At 44.7% G+C, this 18,639-nt stretch overlaps 1 protein-coding gene across 1 annotated transcript in view; it reads left to right on the top strand.

Annotated features, from left to right (window-relative positions):
• Positions 1-11,256: 11,256 nt before the first annotated feature.
• LIN54 (lin-54 DREAM MuvB core complex component) overlaps positions 11,257-18,639 on the top strand; it is a 45,759-nt gene continuing 38,376 nt past the window's right edge. Inside the window, exons 1-3 of the mRNA XM_069743009.1 lie at positions 11,257-11,468; positions 11,608-12,279; positions 17,598-17,724. Coding sequence (XP_069599110.1) covers positions 11,626-12,279; positions 17,598-17,724 — 781 coding nt within the window. The 5' untranslated portion in view covers positions 11,257-11,468; positions 11,608-11,625. The remainder of the gene's footprint in view (positions 11,469-11,607; positions 12,280-17,597; positions 17,725-18,639) is intronic.

Genomic DNA, 18,639 nt, shown 5'->3' with positions numbered 1-18,639 from the left:
ATTAACCAATTGATCTTATGGAATAATTTACAGGATTGTATATAAATTATAAAAGTTTTGGAGAAAAAGTAGATAACACAAAGGGCTTTCAGTGCATATAGAGCAAATAGATATGTCCGCTGCAAATAAATATAGGTAAAAAATCCTAGTATGTATTAGACTAGGAACCCCCCATGAAGAAGCTAAAAGTGCATCGGGGACCTTTGCTGCATTCTCAGGTTGTGTACACTAGCCCTTTTTACCTAGTTTTGCACTGGATTACTACCCTATGTGTTTACCTTCAGTAACATTGTGCTGCTAAAAACCAGTGATATGCTGCTAACTGTTCTCACTATCAGATCTGTTTTATAAGGCACTTGATCTATTATCACTATGAGACCTCTTTTATAAGGCACCTGACCTATATTTGATTACAGCTGATACATATTTTTTGCACCTTATGCACTTTTAGTACCTTGAGACACCTCTTTGTCTTTTTGGAATTATTTTGGGCTGTTATTTTAATTATTTGATACTGTTATTATGCTGCTGATACATATGACATGCTGCTATTTACTCTTACTATAAGATTTTTTACCTATATTTATTTGCAGCAGACATATCTATTTACACTACATGCACTGAAAGCCCTTTGTGATATCTACTTTTTCTCCAAAACTTTTATAATATACAATCCTGTAAATTATTCCATAAGATCAATTGGTTAATCATGTAAACATTTAGTATCTTATTATTTATAGACTTCTAGTGCACCCCGTAAACGTAGTAAATATTGTATTTGTACCCACCCTTCAAAATATTCACTTTTTTAACCTTATGTGTGTATATGTCTCAATAAAGATTTCAATATTATTTTTATACTTGCATAAAACTTCCCTTTGGTTATAGGTAACATACAGTGGGTACAGATAGCATTATTTATTTATATAGCGCCATTAATTCCATGGTGCTGTACATGAGAAAAGAGGTTACAGATCTAGACCCCTTTAAATTTTTCATTCTTTGTTTCATTGCAGTAATTTGGAAAATTAAAAAAAGTTAACTTTTTTTCTCATTAATGTACACTCTGCACCCCATTCTTGACTGAAAAAAAAGAGAAATGTAGAAATTTTAGCAAATTTATTAAAAAGAAAAACTGAAATATCACATGGTCATAAGTATTCATACCCATTGCTCAGTATTGAGTAGAAGCACCCTCTTGAGCTAGTACAGCCATGAGTCTTCTTAGGAATGATGCAACAAGTTTTTCACACCTGGATTTGGGGATCCTCTGCCATTCTTCCTTGCAGATCCTCTCCAGTTCCGTCAGGTTGGATGGTGAACGTTGGTGGACAGCCATTTTCAGGTCTCTCCAGAGATGCTCAATTTAGGTCAGGGCTCTGGCTGGGCCAGTCAAAAAAGGTCACAGAGTTGTTCTGAGGCCACTCCTTTGTTATTTTAGCTGTGTGCTTAGGATCATTGTCTTGTTGGAAGGTGAACCTTTGGCCAAGTCTGAGGTCTAGAGAACTCTGGAAGAGGTTTTCATACAGGATATCTCTGTACTTGGCCGCATTCATGTTTCCTTCAATGACAACCTGCTGTCTTGTCCCTACAGCTGAAAAACACCCCCATAGCATAATGCTGCCACCACGTTTCACTGTTGGGATTGTATTGGTCAGGTGATGAGCAGTGCCTGGTTTTCTCCACACATACCACTTAGAATTATCACCAATAATGTCTATCTTCATCACATCAGACCAGAGAATTGTATTTCTTAGTCTGGGAGTCCGTCATGTGTTTTTGGCAAACTCTATGCGGGCTTTCATATGTCTTGCACGGAGGAGAGGCTTCTGTCAGGCCACTCTGACATAAAGGCCCGACTGGAGGACTGCAGTGATAATTGACTTTGTGGAACTTTCTCTAATTTCCCTACTGCATTTCTGGAGCTCAGCCACAGTGATTTTGGGGTTCTTCTTTATCTCTCACCAAGGCTCTTTTCCCACGATTGCTCAGTTTGGCTGGACGGCCAGGTCTAGGATGACTTCTGGTGGTCCCAAACTTCTTCCATTTAAGGATTATGGAGGCCACTGTGCTTTTAGGAGCCTTGAGTACTGCAGAAATTCTGTTGTAACCTTGGCCAGATCTGTGCCTTTCCACAATTCTGTCTCTGAGCTCCTTGGCCAGTTAATTTGACCATATGACTCTCATTTGGTGTCACATGCACTGTGAGCTGTGAGGTCTTATATAGACAGGTGTGTGCCTTTCCATATCAAGTCCTATCTGTTCAATTAAACACAGCTGGACTCCAATGAAGGAGTAGAACCATCTCAAGGAGGATGACAAGGAAATGGACAGCATGTGACTTAAATATGAGTGTCTGAGCAAAGGGTCTGAATACTTATGACCATGTGATATTTCAGTTTTTCTTTTTAATAAATTTGCAAAAATTTCTACATTTCTGTTTTTTTTCAGTCAAGATGGGGTGCAGAGTGTACATTAATGAGAAAGAAAAATAAACTTTTTTGAATTTACCAAATGGCTGCAATGAAACAAAGAGTGAAAAATTTAAAGGGGTCTGAATACTTTCCATACCCACTGTATTTAAATGAGGAGGTGGAATACCCTTGAGTATTTATGATATAGATAGTATGCACTGGCATATATACAGCTCTGGCAAAAATTAAGAGACCACTGCAAAATGTTCAGTTTGTGTTATTTTTCTCTTTATAGGGATATTTTTGAATAAAATGTAAATTGTTCATTTATTCTATAAACTTCTGACAACATGTCTCTTAATTTCTCAGCAATAAATTTTGTATTTTTTATCTGAAAAAGAAAAATGGCCAAAATTTAAAAAAAACAGTGCTTTCAGACCTCAAATAATGCAAAGAAAACAAGTTCATGATCATTTAGAAACAACAATACTAATGTTTTAACTCAGGAAGAGTTCAGAAATCACTATTTTGTGGAATAACCATGATTTTTAATCACAGCTTTCATGCGTCTCGGCATGCTTTTCACCAGTTTTTCACACTTCTTTTGGCACAAAAATGTAAGCAGTTCTTCTTTGATGGCTTGTGTCTATCCATCATCCTCCTGATTACATTACAGAGGTTTTCAATGGGGGTTCCGGTCTGGAGATCGGGCTGACCATGACAGGGTTTTGATGTGGTGGTCTCTTAATTTTTGCCAGATCTGTACATATTAAATATTATGGTTCTCAAAGTGTATAGTGGGTTAGACAATGCAAACAAAAGGCCAGTGGTGGATAAGATATATTAAAATTAGAACCTTAAAACCAACCACTTCAAAAGTGGATCAGATAAACAAAAACAATAATGTGGAAGGAAATGGAACGTCCTCACTCATTGATGGGTTGTCGGTTTTCTGGCATCTGGGAAGTCCTAGGTAATTTCCAGGGGGCTGTTCAGGGATGGTATCTGATTCTGCCCTTGTGTTTCCCTATGGGGACTGCACTGACTTAACTCCCCTTTGCTCCTGCCCTAACAAGGACAATCCACAGCTAAATACTACAACAAATGGCCCTGCACTCTCTGTCCATGTGTCTCATGCGTTCCAACGTGTTTCTTTCATAGGAGTCATCAGGGGACCGATGTACATGGTATAATGGGAATCTGTGCTATAGTGCCAAATAACAGACACTTTTGTCTTCACTATCTCTCAGACAGAGCTGTGGAGTAATGGAGTGGAGTATAAATGTTGCGGTGAATCAAATTAGCATCAAAAACATGTGATGGGTCTCATTTAATTGTCCAATGGTATACCCCGATAGTTAAAAAAAAAATACTATTCTTTTATTGGTGCTGCTTTAACCTGATTATTAATGAGGAAATATAACTTATTTTAAAGGGAACCTGTCACCTGAATTTGGCGGGACTGGTTTTGGGTCATATGGGTGGAGTTTTCGGGTGTTTGATTCACCCTTTCCTTACCTGCTGGCTGCATGCTGGCTGCAATATTTGATTGAAGTTCATTCTCTGTCCTCCGTGGTACACGCCTGCGCAGGGTAATCTTGCCTTGTGCAGGCGTGTACTATGGAGGACAAAGAATGAACTTCAATCCAATATTGCAGCCAGCATGCAGCCAGCGGGTAAGGAAAGGGTGAATCAAACACCCGAAAACTCCACCCATATGACCCAAAACCAGTCCCGCCAAATTCAGGTGACAGGTTCCCTTTAAGGTGCGGTCCATGTGCCTTGGCGTGCAAAGCTGGAGTCGGCCGCGCTGGACCGCATGATAGACCTCTCCGTTTGAGAGATCTCCAGTGAGATCATTTCCAGTCACACACAGATGCGTGTTCGCTGGAGCTAGTGGTTCAGTTGAATGCACAGTGCTGTTGGAACGCACGGCCATTTTAGGAGTGACTTTTTCCGAGTCCCTTGCTGTACTGAGTAATTGCGGGCAACTACTGCTGATCGATTATTCATTAGATGAATATAAATAATCCATTGGGGTTAGAATCTTGCGTTTTCCATTTATAACAAGGAGGTAATTTTAGCAGTAGGAATCCAAATGGAAGGGTTAATAACTAAGATTGGTACATATGGGTTTAATACAAATGTAGAGGTGTATAATACTGCCAGTGCTTAAGACATTGATGCAGTAATTGATGCAAAAAGAGCCCTGACCAAGTATTGAGTGCATTTACTGAACATACATTTCAGCAGACCAACATTTCGGATTTTAAAATAATTTTTCAAGCTGGTGTTATAAAGTATTCTAATTTACTGAGATAATGACTTTTGGGTTTTCATTGGCTCTGAGCCATAATCATCATTAACAGAAATAAACACTAGAAATAGATCACTCGGTTTGTAATGACTCTATACGAGTTTCACTTTTTGTATTGAAGAACTGAAATAAATGAACTTTTTTGCTGATATTCTAATTTAGTGAGAAGCACCTGCATGTCTCACGGCTGTTCGATAGCCTCAACACTAGTGATGGGCGAATATACTCGTTATTCGAGATTTCTCATGCTCGGGGGTCCTCTGAGCATTTTTTAGTGCTCGGAGTTTTAGTTTTTCTTGCCGCAGTTGAATGATTTACATCTGTTAGCCAGCATAAGTACATGTGGGGGTTGCCTGGTTGCTAGGGAATCCCCACATGTAATCAAGCTGGCTAACAGATGTAAATATAACAGACCGACAATCCCTGCACGTGTTGTGACTGCAGCCGTGAGACAAGCAGCCGCGGGGATTCGGACATATTCGAGCACGGTGGAGTCACTCGGTCAGCACCCGAGCATGCTCAGATAACACCTTATCCCAGCACTAGTGAGTATATAAACATGTGGCGTTACTAACCCTTCGTGGGCGGGCTTGTTTAAGAAACGCAAGTGCAGAAGTGATTTGTTGCACTAAGTATAAGCATTTAAGTAAACTAAAGTATTGTGCCCAAAGGTGGAGAAGCCCTTTAACCCCTTCCCGACCTTTGACGCCACGTAGGCGTCATGAAAGTCGGTGCCAATCCGACCCATGACGCCTATGCGGCGTCATGGAAAGATCGCGTCCCTGCAGATCGGGTGAAAGGGTTAACTCCCATTTCACCCGATCTGCAGGGACAGGGGGAGTGGTAGTTTAGCCCAGGGGGGGTGGCTTCACCCCCTCGTGGCTACGATCGCTCTGATTGGCTGTTGAAAGTGAAACTGCCAATCAGAGCGATTTGTAATATTTCACCCATTATAACGGGTGAAATATTACAATCCAGCCATGGCCGATGCTGAAATATCATCGGCCATGGCTGGAAATACTAGTGTGCCCCCACCCCACCCCTCCGATCGCCCCCCCACCCCCCCGATCTGGCCGGTACACTGCTCCGGCTCCCCTCCGCCCTGTGCTCCGCTCCCCCCCGTGCTCGTGTCCGCTCCCCCCGTGCTCCAATCACCCCCCCGTGCTCCAATCACCCCCCCTGCACTCCGATCCACCCCCCCCCCGTGCTCCGTTCCACCCCCCCGTGCTCCATTCCAGCCCCCCCGTGCTCCGTTCCACGCCCCCCGCGCTCCGTTCCACCCCTCCCGCGCTCCGATTCCCCCCCCCCGTGCTCCGATCCCCCCCCCCGTGGTCCCCCCCCACCCTATCATACTTACCGATCCAGCCGTGGTCCCGTCCGTCTTCTCCCGGGCGCCGCCATCTTCCAAAATGGCGGGCGCATGTGCAGTGCGCCCGCCGAATCTGCCGGCCGGCAGATTCGTTCCAAAGTGCATTTTGATCACTGAGATATAATCTATCTCAGTGATCAAAATAAAAAAAATAATAAATGACCCCCCCCCTTTGTCACCCCCATAGGTAGGGACAATAAAAAAATAAAGAAATTTTTTTTTTCCACTAATGTTAGAATAGGGTTAGGGTTAGGGGTAGGGTTAGGGGTAGGGTTAGGGTTAGGGGTAGGGGTAGGGTTAGGGGTAGGGTTAGGGGTAGGGTTAGGGTTAGGGCTAGGGTTAGGGGTAGGGTTAGGGGTAGGGTTAGGGTTAGGAATGTGCACACGTATTCTGGTCCTCTGCGGATTTTTCCGCTGCGGATTTGATAAATCCGCAGTGCTAAACCGCTGCGGATTTATGGCGGATTTACCGCGTTTTTTTCTGCGCATTTCACTGCGGTTTTACAATTGCGATTTTCTATTGGAGCAGTTGTAAAACCGCTGCGGAATCCGCACAAAGAAGTGACATGCTGCGGAATGTAAACCGCTGCGTTTCCGTGCAGTTTTTCCGCAGCATGTGTACAGCGATTTTTGTTTCCCATAGGTTTACATTGAACTGTACACTCATGGGAAACTGCTGCGGATCCGCAGCGTTTTCCGCAGCGTGTGCACATACCTTTAGAATTAGGCTATGTGCACACGGTGCGGATTTGGCTGCGGATTCGCAGCAGTGTTCCATCAGGTTTACAGTACCATGTAAACATATGAAAAACCAAATCCGCTGTGCCCGTGATGCGGAAAATACCGCGCGGGAACGCTGCGTTGTATTTTCCGCAGCATGTGAATTCTTTGTGCGGATTCCGCAGCGTTTTACACCTGTTCCTCAATAGGAATCCGCAGGTGAAATCCGCACAAAAAACACTGGAAATCCGCGGAAAATCCGCAGGTAAAACACAGTGCCTTTTACCCGCAGATTTTTCAAAAATGGTGCGGAAATATCTCACACGAATCCGCAACGTGGGCACATAGCCTTAGGGTTAGGGTTGGAATTAGTGTTGTGGTTAGGGGTGTGTTGGGGTTAGGGTTGTGATTAGGATTATGGCTACAGTTGGGATTAGGGTTAGGGGTGTGTTGGGGTTAGTGTTGGAGTTAGAATTGAGGGGTTACCACTGTTTAGGCACATCAGGGGTCTCCAAACGCAACATGGCGCCACCATTGATTCCAGCCAATCTCGTATTCAAAAAGTCAAATGGTGCTCCCTCACTTCCGAGCCCTGACGTGTGCCCAAACAGTGGTTTACCCCCACATATGGGGTACCAGCATACTCAGGACAAACTGCGCAACAATTACTGGGGTCCAATTTCTCCTGTTACCCTTGTGAATCTAAAAAAATGCTTGCTAAAACATAATTTTTGAGGAAAGAAAAATGATTTTTTATTTTCACGGATCTGTGTTGTAAACGTCTGTGAAGCACTTGGGGGTTCAAAGTGCTCACCACATATCTAGATAAGTTCCTTGGGGGGTCTAGTTTCTAAAATGGGGTCACTTGTGGGGGGTTTCTACTGTTTAGGCACACCAGGGGCTCTGCAAACGCAACGTGACACCCGCAGACCATTCCATCAAAGTCTGCATTTCAAAAGTCACTACTTCCCTTCTGAGCCCCGACGTGTGCCCAAACAGTGGTTTACCCCCACATATGGGGTATCAGCGTACTCAGGAGAAACTGGACAACAACTTTTGGGGTCCAATTTCTCCTGTAACCCTTGGGAAAATAAAAAATTCTGGGCTAAATAATTATTTTTGAGGAAAGAAAACGTATTTATTATTTTCACGGCTCTGCATTATAAACTTCTATGAAGCACTTGGGGGTTCAAAGTGCTCACCACACATCTAGATAAGTTCCTTTCAGGGTCTAGTTTCCAAAATGGGGTCACTTGTGGGGGGTTTCTACTGTTTAGGCACATCAGGGGCTCTGCAAACGCAACGTGACGCCCGCAGAGCATTCCATCAAAGTCTGCATTTCAAAACGTCACTACTTCAATTCCAAGCCCCGGCATGTGCCCAAACAGTAGTTTACCCCCACATATGGGGTATCACCGTACTCAGGAGAAACTGGACAACAAATATTGGGGTCAAATTTCTCCTGTTACCCTTGGGAAAAATAAAAAACTCTGGGCTAAATAATTATTTTTGAGGAAAGAAAACGTATTTATTATTTTCACGGCTCTGCATTATAAACTTCTATGAAGCACTTGGGGGTTCAAAGTGCTCACCACACATCTAGATAAGTTCCTTTGGGGGTCTAGTTTCCAAAATGGGGTCACTTGTGGGGGGTTTCTACTGTTAAGCCACATCAGGGGCTCTGCAAACGCAACGTGACGCCCACAGAGCATTCCATCAAAGTCTGCATTTCAAAACGTCACTACTTCACTTCCGAGCCCCGGCATGTGCCCAAACAGTGATTTACCCCCACATATGGGGTATCAGCGTACTCAGGAGAAACTGGACAACAACTTTTGGGGTCAAATTTCTCCTGTTACCCTTGGGAAAATAAAAAATTGCAGGCTAAAAGATCATTTTTGAGAAAATAATTTTTTTTTTTTTTTTCATGGCTCTGCGTTATAAACTTCTGTGAAGCACTTGGGGGTTCAAAGTCCTCACCACACATCTAGATTAGTTCCTTTGGGGGTCTAGTTTCTAAAATGGTGTCATTTCTGGGGGATCTCCAATGTTTAGGCACACAGGGGCTCTCCAAACGTGACATGGTGTCCGCTAATGATTGGAGCTAATTTTCCATTTAAAAAGCCAAATGGCGTGCCATCCCTTCCGAGCCCTGCCGTGCGCCCAAACAGTGGTTTACCCCCACATATGGGGTATCAGCGTACTCAGGACAAACTGGACAACAATATTTGGGGTCCAATTTCTCCTATTATCCTTGGCAAAATAGGAAATTCCAGGCTAAAAAATCATTTTTGAGGAAAGAAAAATTATTTTTTATTTTCATGGCTCTGCGTTATAAACTTCTGTGAAGCACCTGGGGGTTTAAAGTGCTCAATATGCATCTAGATAAGTTCCTTGGGGGGTCTAGTTTCCAAAATGGGGTCACTTGTGCGGGAGCTCCAATGTTTAGGCACACAGGGGCTCTCCAAACGCGACATGGTGTCCGCTAACAATTGGAGCTAATTTTCCATTCAAAAAGTCAAATGGCGCGCCTTCTCTTCCGAGCCCTGCCGAGTGCCCAAACAGTGGTTTACCCCCACATATGAGGTATCGGCGTACTCGGGAGAAATTGCCCAACAAATTTTATGATCCATTTTATCCTACTGCCCATGTGAAAATGAAAAAATTGAGGCGAAAAGAATTTTTTTGTGAAAAAAAAGTACTTTTTCATTTTTACAGATCAATTTGTGAAGCACCTGAGGGTTTAAAGTGCTCACTAGGCATCTAAATTAGTTCCTTGGGGGGTCTAGTTTCCAAAATGGGGTCACTTGTGGGGGAGCGCCAATGTTTAGGCACACAGGAGCTATCCAAACGCGACATGGTGTCCGCTAACGATGGAAATAATTTTTCATTCAAAAAGTCAAATGGCGCTCCTTCCCTTCCGAGCCTTACCATGTGCCCAAACAGTGGTTTACCTCCACATGTGAGGTATTGGTGTACTCAGGAGAAATTGCCCAACACATTTTAGGATCCATTTTATCCTGTTGCCCATGTGAAAATGAAAAAATTGAGGCTAAAAGAATTTTTTTGTGAAAAAAAAGTACTTTTTCATTTTTACGGATCAATTTGTGAAGCACCTGGGGGTTCAAAGTGCTCACTATGCATCTAGATAAGTTCCTTGGGGCGTCTAGTTTCCAAAATGGGGTCACTTGTGGGGGAGCTCCAATTTTTAGGCACACGGGGGCTCTCCAAACGTGACATGGTGTCCGCTAAAGAGTGGAGCCAATTTTTGATTCAAAAAGTCAAATGGCGCTCCTTCCCTTCCAAGCCCTGCCGTGCGCCAAAACAGTGGTTTACCCCCACATATGAGGTATCAGCGTACTCAGGACAAATTGGACAACAACTTTCGTGGTTCAGTTTCTCCTTTTACCATTGGGAAAATAAAAAAATTGTTGCTAAAAGATAATTTTTGTGACTAAAAAGTTAAATGTTCATTTTTTCCTTCCATGTTGCTTCTGCTGCTGTGAAGCACCTGAAGGGTTAATAAACTTCTTGAATGTGGTTTTGAGTACCTTGAGGGGTGCAGTTTTTAGAATGGTGTCACTTTTGGGTATTTTCAGCCATATAGACCCCTCAAACTGACTTCAAATGTGAGGTGGTCCCTAAAAAAAATGGTTTTGTAAATTTCGTTGTAAAAATGACAAATCGCTGGTCGAATTTTAACCCTTATAACTTCCTAACAAAAAAAAATTTTGTTTCCAAAATTGTGCTGATGTAAAGTAAACATGTGGGAAATGTTATTTATTAACTATTTTGTGTCACATATCTCTCTGGTTTAACAGAATAAAAATTCAAAATGTGAAAATTGCGAAATTTTCAAAATTTTCGCCAAATTTCCGTGTTTATCACAAATAAATGCAGAATTTATTGACCTAAATTTACCACTAACATGAAGCCCAATATGTCACGAAAAAACAACCTCAGAACCGCTAGGATCCGTTGAAGCGTTCCTGAGTTATTACCTCATAAAGGGACACTGGTCAGAATTGCAAAAAACGGCAAGGTCTTTAAGGTCAAAATAGGCTGGGTCTTGAAGGGGTTAAGATTCCTGAATATGTGTACTTTCCCACAACCACAACTAGATGAGGTAACATCATGGATGACAGCAGGGAGTTTCGAGAATGGTTAGTCTGCAAAATGGTCTACAGCCCTCAGTTTCCGCCATAGAGAGAGCTGCAAGTGTGCTGCCTCACAGGCGCATTTGTGGCCACGGTGTGCAGTTCTCCTCATACTTTTCTGTCATCCCTTCCCCGCCCGCCCTACGTTCTGCTTTCATTCCGCGCCGGATACATCGCCCGGTTAAAGTAAACAACCTCCCAAATTGTAATGTAATCCCGCCGTGCTTTGCACGCATGCGCAGGCAGGCTCCGATCGTGTCGCTTTGCAATTACTGATGACGCGCGATTGGTTGAGGCATGCGCAGTGTCGCCTGCTGAGTCCCGGAGAGAGGTGTCTGTCGTTAGGCACCGGCTGGAAAAGAGCGCCCTTTCCGATCTAGCGCCCGGCGGCTATGGCGGTGTCACCGTAACGGTGCAGCAGGCGGGTGACGGATGTGAGGCTGCCATCCCCGGGACGCAGCCGCTGGCCGACAACTTGCTCACTTCCTGGAGGTAATGCTGGGAGCGCACAGTTTCAAATCTGGTGACTTGTCGTCCACATCTCACGTCACCTATGGCAGTCCTGTGATGGGCTCCTCAGCCGCTGCAGGCGATCCCTTGGCTGTAAGGATCTCTGTCCTTCTCTTTTCAGGATATTTGTCACTATCCTATGCTAAGGATGAGTGTGATATCTGCGGATGTGAACAGCGCCCTACCGGACGAGATCATGGAGACCGGCCAGTCCGCAGCGGATGAGGACGGCATAGAAGCCATTACAGTCTCCTCCCCCTTGGCGGAAGAGGTCCCCATGGAAACCGACCTGGAAGAAATAGTGGAAGTGAGCAGCAGCGGAGAATGCATTAGTACGTCGCTAGTGAAGGAAGGCGCTGCCCTCCCGGGTAATCATGGCAGCCACCTGGCAGCGGTCGTGAGTGTGCCCAAGCCAAGTCCCGGACCTTCCGCCACGGCCATGAAGACTGTCCTGCAGAGCGGCATCCATAAGCTGCACACCCCTCTGCCTGGGCAGATGATCCATAACAAGGTGTCGGAGCTGGCGTCCGGCAGCCGGGTGATAAAACAAGAGAAGGTGTACGTGACCACTCTGGGGAAAGGAAACAATCCCATTGTCTTCATACCGCAGCACTCAATGTCAAGCACGCAAAAAGCCGCCCAAAACCAGCGCGCCGACGCAAAAGGACCACCGCAGCAGATCAAGCTGGTCACCATCGGGGGGCAAGGCGGGGTGTCCTCAGTGACGTCCGCCCAACTCATTAATACCACTGCCAAGACTTCACTTCAGGGCCAGCAAATCCAGAATGTGCAGGTAACCGGTGGCAGCAATGCAGTGCTGGTCTTGGTTTTCCTCTGCAGTTATTTGATTGTTGTATATTGAGTGGGGCTGTGCCATGAAGTGGGCCCCCACTCCCACCCACCGCCATATGCTGTGTATGACCATCAGGGCAGAGACCCCCCTCTGAGCCATAACGAGAAACCCTCTGGCCACCATGTAATGTTCTGTACTGGGTGGGGCTGTGCCATGAAGTGGGCCCCCACTCCCACCCACCGCGATATGCTGTGTATGACCATCAGGGCACAGACCCCTCTCTGAGCCATAACGGGAAACCCTCTGGCCACCATGTAATGTTGTGTACTGAGTGGGGCTGTGCCATGAAGTGGGCCCCCACTCCCACCCACCGCCATATGCTGTGTATGACCATCAGGGCAGAGACCCCCCCCTCTGAGCCATAACGGGAAACCCTGTGGCCACCATGTAATGTTGTTTATTGGGTGGGGCTGTGCCATGAAGTGGGCCCCCACTCTCACCCACCGCAATATGCTGTGTATGACCATCAGGGCAGAGACGCCCCCCTCTGAGCCATAACGGGAAACCCTGTGGCCACCATGTAATGTTGTTTATTCGGTGGGGCTGTGCCATGAAGTGGGCCCCCACTCTCACCCACTGCGATATGCTGTATGACCATCAGCGCAGAGACCCCCCCCTCTGAGCCATAACTGGAAACCCTCTGGCCACCATGTAATGTTGTGTGGAGATGTTCTGCCGTCCGGGGGAGACGGTGCCGCTCAGAGGTAGGATGGGAAACCCCAGCACTCCATTGTTGTTGTGAGGAGGCATACACTTTGTGCCATGTACAAGATGGCCAACGTTTCGGCCTGCTTAGACCTTGATCGCAGCCAGTAGACGGACTGCAGAGCAGCGGTCAGATTCCCAGTAAAACCAGTTATGTGCTGGACCTGCAGCTTTAATCTCATGGCTTTGTTGTGTGCGATAGGCACCTGGTAATAAACATACATATGTCCCCTTTTTTTTTTACACTCTAAATGTCTTTTTGTTGCTCGCAGACCGTAATCTTTCGGTGACGTGATGCTGCTGTTCTTGTACTTATGCCGCATTCACACCTGTGATTCATGGACCGGCTGCTGGTCTTCCCACCTGGACTTGATGGCCTCGTAGGCATGTGTAAAGCTGTCAAGTTCAGCCAGTCACACACCAGGGTCCATCCTCTGTGACACCCAGATGTGTGAATGAGGCTTTAGGTTACATTCTCGCTTTCGTGTGAATGTTACCAACTGAGAGGAAAGCAGATGAGAATAGAACATACCTATTTGTTTTTCTTTTTTTTTATTGTTTCTTTTTCTGTTGATGCTTCATCTCGTTGGCCAAGAAAACAAAGTAAGAATGCAGAAAGAATTTATATACTGCGTTCTTTAACAAAAAAAAAAAGCAAGGAACTAATTAAAATGTGGGAATAAAAATGCTGTGATTTTTGTTTTTTGGTTCACACTCAAAAGGAGATAGAAAAAAAAATATGCTACATGTGAACAAGCTTTTACCCTCCTAGTTGTGTTTAATTGGTTGTTTTGTTTATATTTAAAGAAGCCCTCCTCCCATCAAAGTTTTTGTCCACTTAGTATATAGCAATCATCATATTATACAGCACTGTGCACTTATAATTACTCATTTTGCCTTTCTACCCAGATAATTCTTTTTTCTATGTAAAAACAGGAAGTCTCTTGATCCTGCGGAAATCATTCATCTCTTTCACTCTTGACCCATTTGCTCTGCTCCTCTTCCCGCCAGGGAGTTCTGCAGTGACTTATGACTCATGCAGGAAAATAGACTAGCTACATAGAGCTTAGAATAATTCAGCTAGTCAGTTTTTAATCACGTGATGTCATAGACCTAGTGGAAAAGAGAAGAATTAGCTGGGTAGAAGGGCAAAATGAGCAGTTGTAAATACACAGTGCTGTATAATGTGATGAGTTAAAGGGACTCTGTCACCTGAATTTGGAGGGAACAATTTTCAGCCATAGGGGCTGGGTTTTCGGGTGTTTGATTCACCCTTTCCTTACCCGCTGGCTGCATGCTGGCTGCAATATTGGATTGAAGTTCATTCTCTGTCCTCCGTAGTACATGCCTGCGCTGTGCAATCTTGCCTTGTGCAGGCGTGTACTATGGAGGACAGAGAATGAACTTCAATCCAATATTGCAGCCAGCAGGTAAGGAAAGGGTGAATCAAACACCTGAAAACCCCGCCCCTATGGCTGAAGATTGTTCCCTCCAAATTCAGGTGACAGAGTCCCTTTAAATATATTAACCCCTTTGCGACAGCGGGTATAATAGTACACCAATGTCAGACACCCTCCCTTTGATGTAGGCTCCGGCGGTGAGTCCACATCTTTCCCGGCATATGTCAGCGGGTTTGAACAGCTGACATGTGCCCGGAACAGCTGCTGGTAGAATCATGAACCACCCGCAACTATTAACCAGTTAAATCCCGCTGTCAAACTGTGACAGCGGCATTTAACATGCACTTCCGGAAATCATGCCAAAAATCCACCCACCAGTGACCCCTTTCAGGTGATCGCGGGTTATTGATGGATTGGCTTGACAACCGGAAGTCTCCTGGAGACCTCTCTGGTTGTCAATGCCGACTCGCTGTGAGCGCCGCAGAGTGGTCGGCGCTCATAGATAGCAAGTGAGTAATTTAACTACTTACAGGTGAACTGATCATCACCTGTAGCAGAGCTGATTAGGTAATGGCAGCTTCTAGTCTCCCATGGAGACTATTGAAGCATGCCAAAAAAAAAAAAAAAAAAGGTTTTAAAAATATAAAAAAATACAACCGTTTAAATCACCCCGCTTTCGCCCCATTCAAAATAAAGCAATAAAAAAAATCACACACATATTTGGGCGATTCTGAACGCATGAACGCAGCGACACCAATCTATCAATAAAAAAAGGATTAACCTGATCGCTAAACGGCGTAGCGAGAAAAAAAAAATCAGAACGCCAGAATTACGTTTTTTTGGTTGCTTCGACATAGCATTACAATGCAATAATGGGCGATCAAAAAATCGTATCTGCACCAAAATGGTACCATTAAAAACGTCAGCTCGGCGTGCAAAAAATGGAGACGCTACGGGTATCGGAAAATGGTGCAATTTTTTTTTTTTAACAAACTGGAATTTTTTTTCACCGCTTGGATAAGAATAACCTAGGCATGTTTGGTGTCTATGAACTCGTAATGACCTGGAGAATCATAATGGCAGCTCGGTTTTAGCATATAGTGAACCTAGTAAAAAAGCGAAACAAAAAACATCTGTGGGATTGCACTTTTTTTTGCAATTTCACTGCGCTTGGAATTTTTTCCCCGTTTTCTAGTACACAACATGGTAAAACCAATGGTGTCGTTCAAAAGTACAGCTCGTCCCGCAAAAAATAAGCCCTCACATGGCCATATTGACAGAAAAATAAAAATCATTGGTCGTTAGGGGGTTAAGAGGATAAACACTTTGGGAGGAGGGCTTCTTTAGCTTGAACCTCATTCACAAAATGGATGTGAGCTTATTGCCGGTGTTTGCACAATCATGCTTGTTGAGTTGCTGAATTGCAAACTTGCCGAGGTTTTCATCACCTGTATTGCAAAGGGTGAAATACGCAACATAAATTGTAATACTGCAGAATACGGCTTATTCTCCATAACATGTGGAATAGATTTTGTTATGATTTTATTGTTAAAGCGGTTGTTCACTACTCAGACAACCCCTTCTGAATCCCTATGTTTCGTATGTAAAATTACACCTATACTCACATCTAGTGATGAGCGAATATACCCGTTACTCGAGATTTCCCCAGCACGCTCGGGTGACCTCTGAGTATTTTTTAGTGTTCAGAGATTTAGTTTTCATCGCCGCAGCTGAATGATTTACATGTTAGCCAGCATAAGTGCATGTGGGGGTTGCCTGGTTGCTAGGGAACCCCTACATGTAATCAAGCTGGCTAACATGTAAATCATCCAGCTGCGGTGAAAAAACCCGAAATCTCTGAACACTAAAAAATACTCAGAGGACACCCGAGCGTGCTGGGGAAATCTCGAGTAACGAGTATATTCGCTCATCACTACTCACATCCAGTGTGGGAGCTGTTCCAGCCATGTCAGCACTGGCTCTTCCAAGGCTTGTGTCATGTTATGTCACACAATCCCAGCGGCCAGTCAGCGCTGGGGTTCAATCTCCTTACTAATAGACATAATTGACATCTCGCAGAAGTCAAAGCTGTGGCTGCCCTCTCACTTCCTCCTTATGTCTTGTTGTATATATTCATTCGAAGGAGTGGAAAGTGAAGTCAGCACTGATTAGCCACAGGGATCACATAACAATGTCACACGATCCCTGGGAGATCCAGTGGTGACACCGATGGAATGGCGCTGGCACTGGCGGTGAGTGTGAGGCTGTGTGCACACGTTGCGGTTTTTTTTCGCCATAAAAAGCGCACACGTATGCATCCTATCATTTAGAATGCATTCTGCAAATTTTGTGCACGTGATGCGTTTTTTTTCCGCAAAAAAAACGCATTGCGGTAAAAAACGCAGCATGTTCATTAATTTTGCGTTTTTCCCACTATATAATGCACTGGGAAAGCTCCGGGAAAAAACGCATGTGGTTTTCTTGCAGAAAATGTCCGGTTTTCTTCATGAATTTTCTGCAAGAAATTCTTACGTGTGCACATACCCTTAGGCCACGTTCACACGCTCAGTATTCGGTCAGTATTTTACCTCAGTATTTGTAGCCAAAACCAGGAGTGGAAAAATCAGAGGAAAAGTATAATAGAAACACGTTGAGGTAGTAGAACACGGCACTCATACACTGAAGGAGAGGAGGTGCTCAGGTAGGGTATATAGCCCCAAATTATAGAAACACGTCGCAACTTCTGTATTTGTCACCCACTCCTGGTTTTGGCTTACAGATACTGAGGTAAAATACTGACCAAATACTGAACGTGTGAGGTTATACTCTCCTCCAGTGCTGGCTCCATGCTAGAACAAGAGGATTGGCAGTCCCAAATTGGACTCTCTGGATCCTCATGTCCCTGGTATCATCTGTCAGGGCCGCCATACAAGTTACACTGTTGGCCAAATCTGTCAAAATGTTCACCCAATATTGGTTTAATGTGAATTTTGTTATTATTATTATTTGGTCGACAGACACTACCTATAGAGAATAAGTTTTAAACCTTGGAAAACCGCTGTAAATAAGAAATGATAAAAATGCACAGTGATAATATTTCATTCTGTTAATATTTGAATTTTTTTTCTGCCTTGTGCAATTTCTGTTTCTTAGATTGGTAAGAAAGTTCCTCTATCAACCTCATCTGGTGCTGTTATCACCAAGCTCATCATTGCAAAGCCATCAAACAGTAAACCCATTGGTTCTTCGCAGACCACTCAATCAACCTCCGTATTTACTGGTAAGAGGGCAGCCTTGTTGTAGTACAGATTGCGAGGGGTTTTTTTTTTTTCTTTTCTTTGAGATGTGTTGAAATATAATTGAGACCTGAATTAACGTCATGGGCAGGAGTTTGCCTGTGTGTTAGGGGCTCAGGAGATGAGCTCCCTCCACACGCTGTAGACGTCTTCTATATTACAAAGCTGGCATCTATGTCTGATAGCCGCGGTCAGAACTGACAGAAAAGGGGTTGAAAAAGAGGGGTGATTTGAAGGGAACCTCTCAGTAGGAATGTCCATGTTAAATTAAAGGTATGGGCAGAATGTTGCATTCAAACTGGTTTTATACATACCTGTAGGGTAAAAATCTGCAGCCTGGTTTTCATTAAAGGGAACCTGTCACCCCGAAAATCGCGGGTGAGGTAATCCCACCGGCATCAGGGGCTTATCTGCAGCATTCTGTAATGCTGTAGATAAGCCCCCGATGTTACCTGAAAAAGGAGAAAAAGACGTTAGATTATACTCACCCAGGGGCGGTCCCGCTGCTGGTCAGGTCGGATGGGTGTCTCTGGTCCGCTCCGGCGCCTCCCATCTTCATTCCAAGACGTCCTCTTCTGATCTTCAGCCACGGCTCCGGCGCAGGCGTACTTTGCTCTGCCCTCTTGAGGGCAGAGGATAGTACTGCAGTGCGCAGGCGCCGGAAAGGTCAGAGGCCCGGCGCCTGCGCACTGCAGTACTTTGTCTGCCCTCAACAGGGCAGAGCAAAGTACGCCTGCGCCGGAGCCGTGGCTGAAGATCAGAAGAGGACGTCATGGAAAGAAGATAGGAGGCGCCGCAGCAGACCGGAGACGCCCATCCGACCTGACCAGCAGCGGGACCGCCCCTGGGTGAGTATAATCTAACGTCTTTTTCTCCTTTTTCAGGTAACATCGGGGGCT

The sequence above is a fragment of the Ranitomeya imitator genome, chromosome 1, assembly GCF_032444005.1.
Source record: "Ranitomeya imitator isolate aRanImi1 chromosome 1, aRanImi1.pri, whole genome shotgun sequence".
NCBI classification, from domain to species: Eukaryota; Metazoa; Chordata; class Amphibia; order Anura; family Dendrobatidae; genus Ranitomeya; species Ranitomeya imitator.
This window is presented reverse-complemented; position numbering and strand designations above follow the sequence as displayed.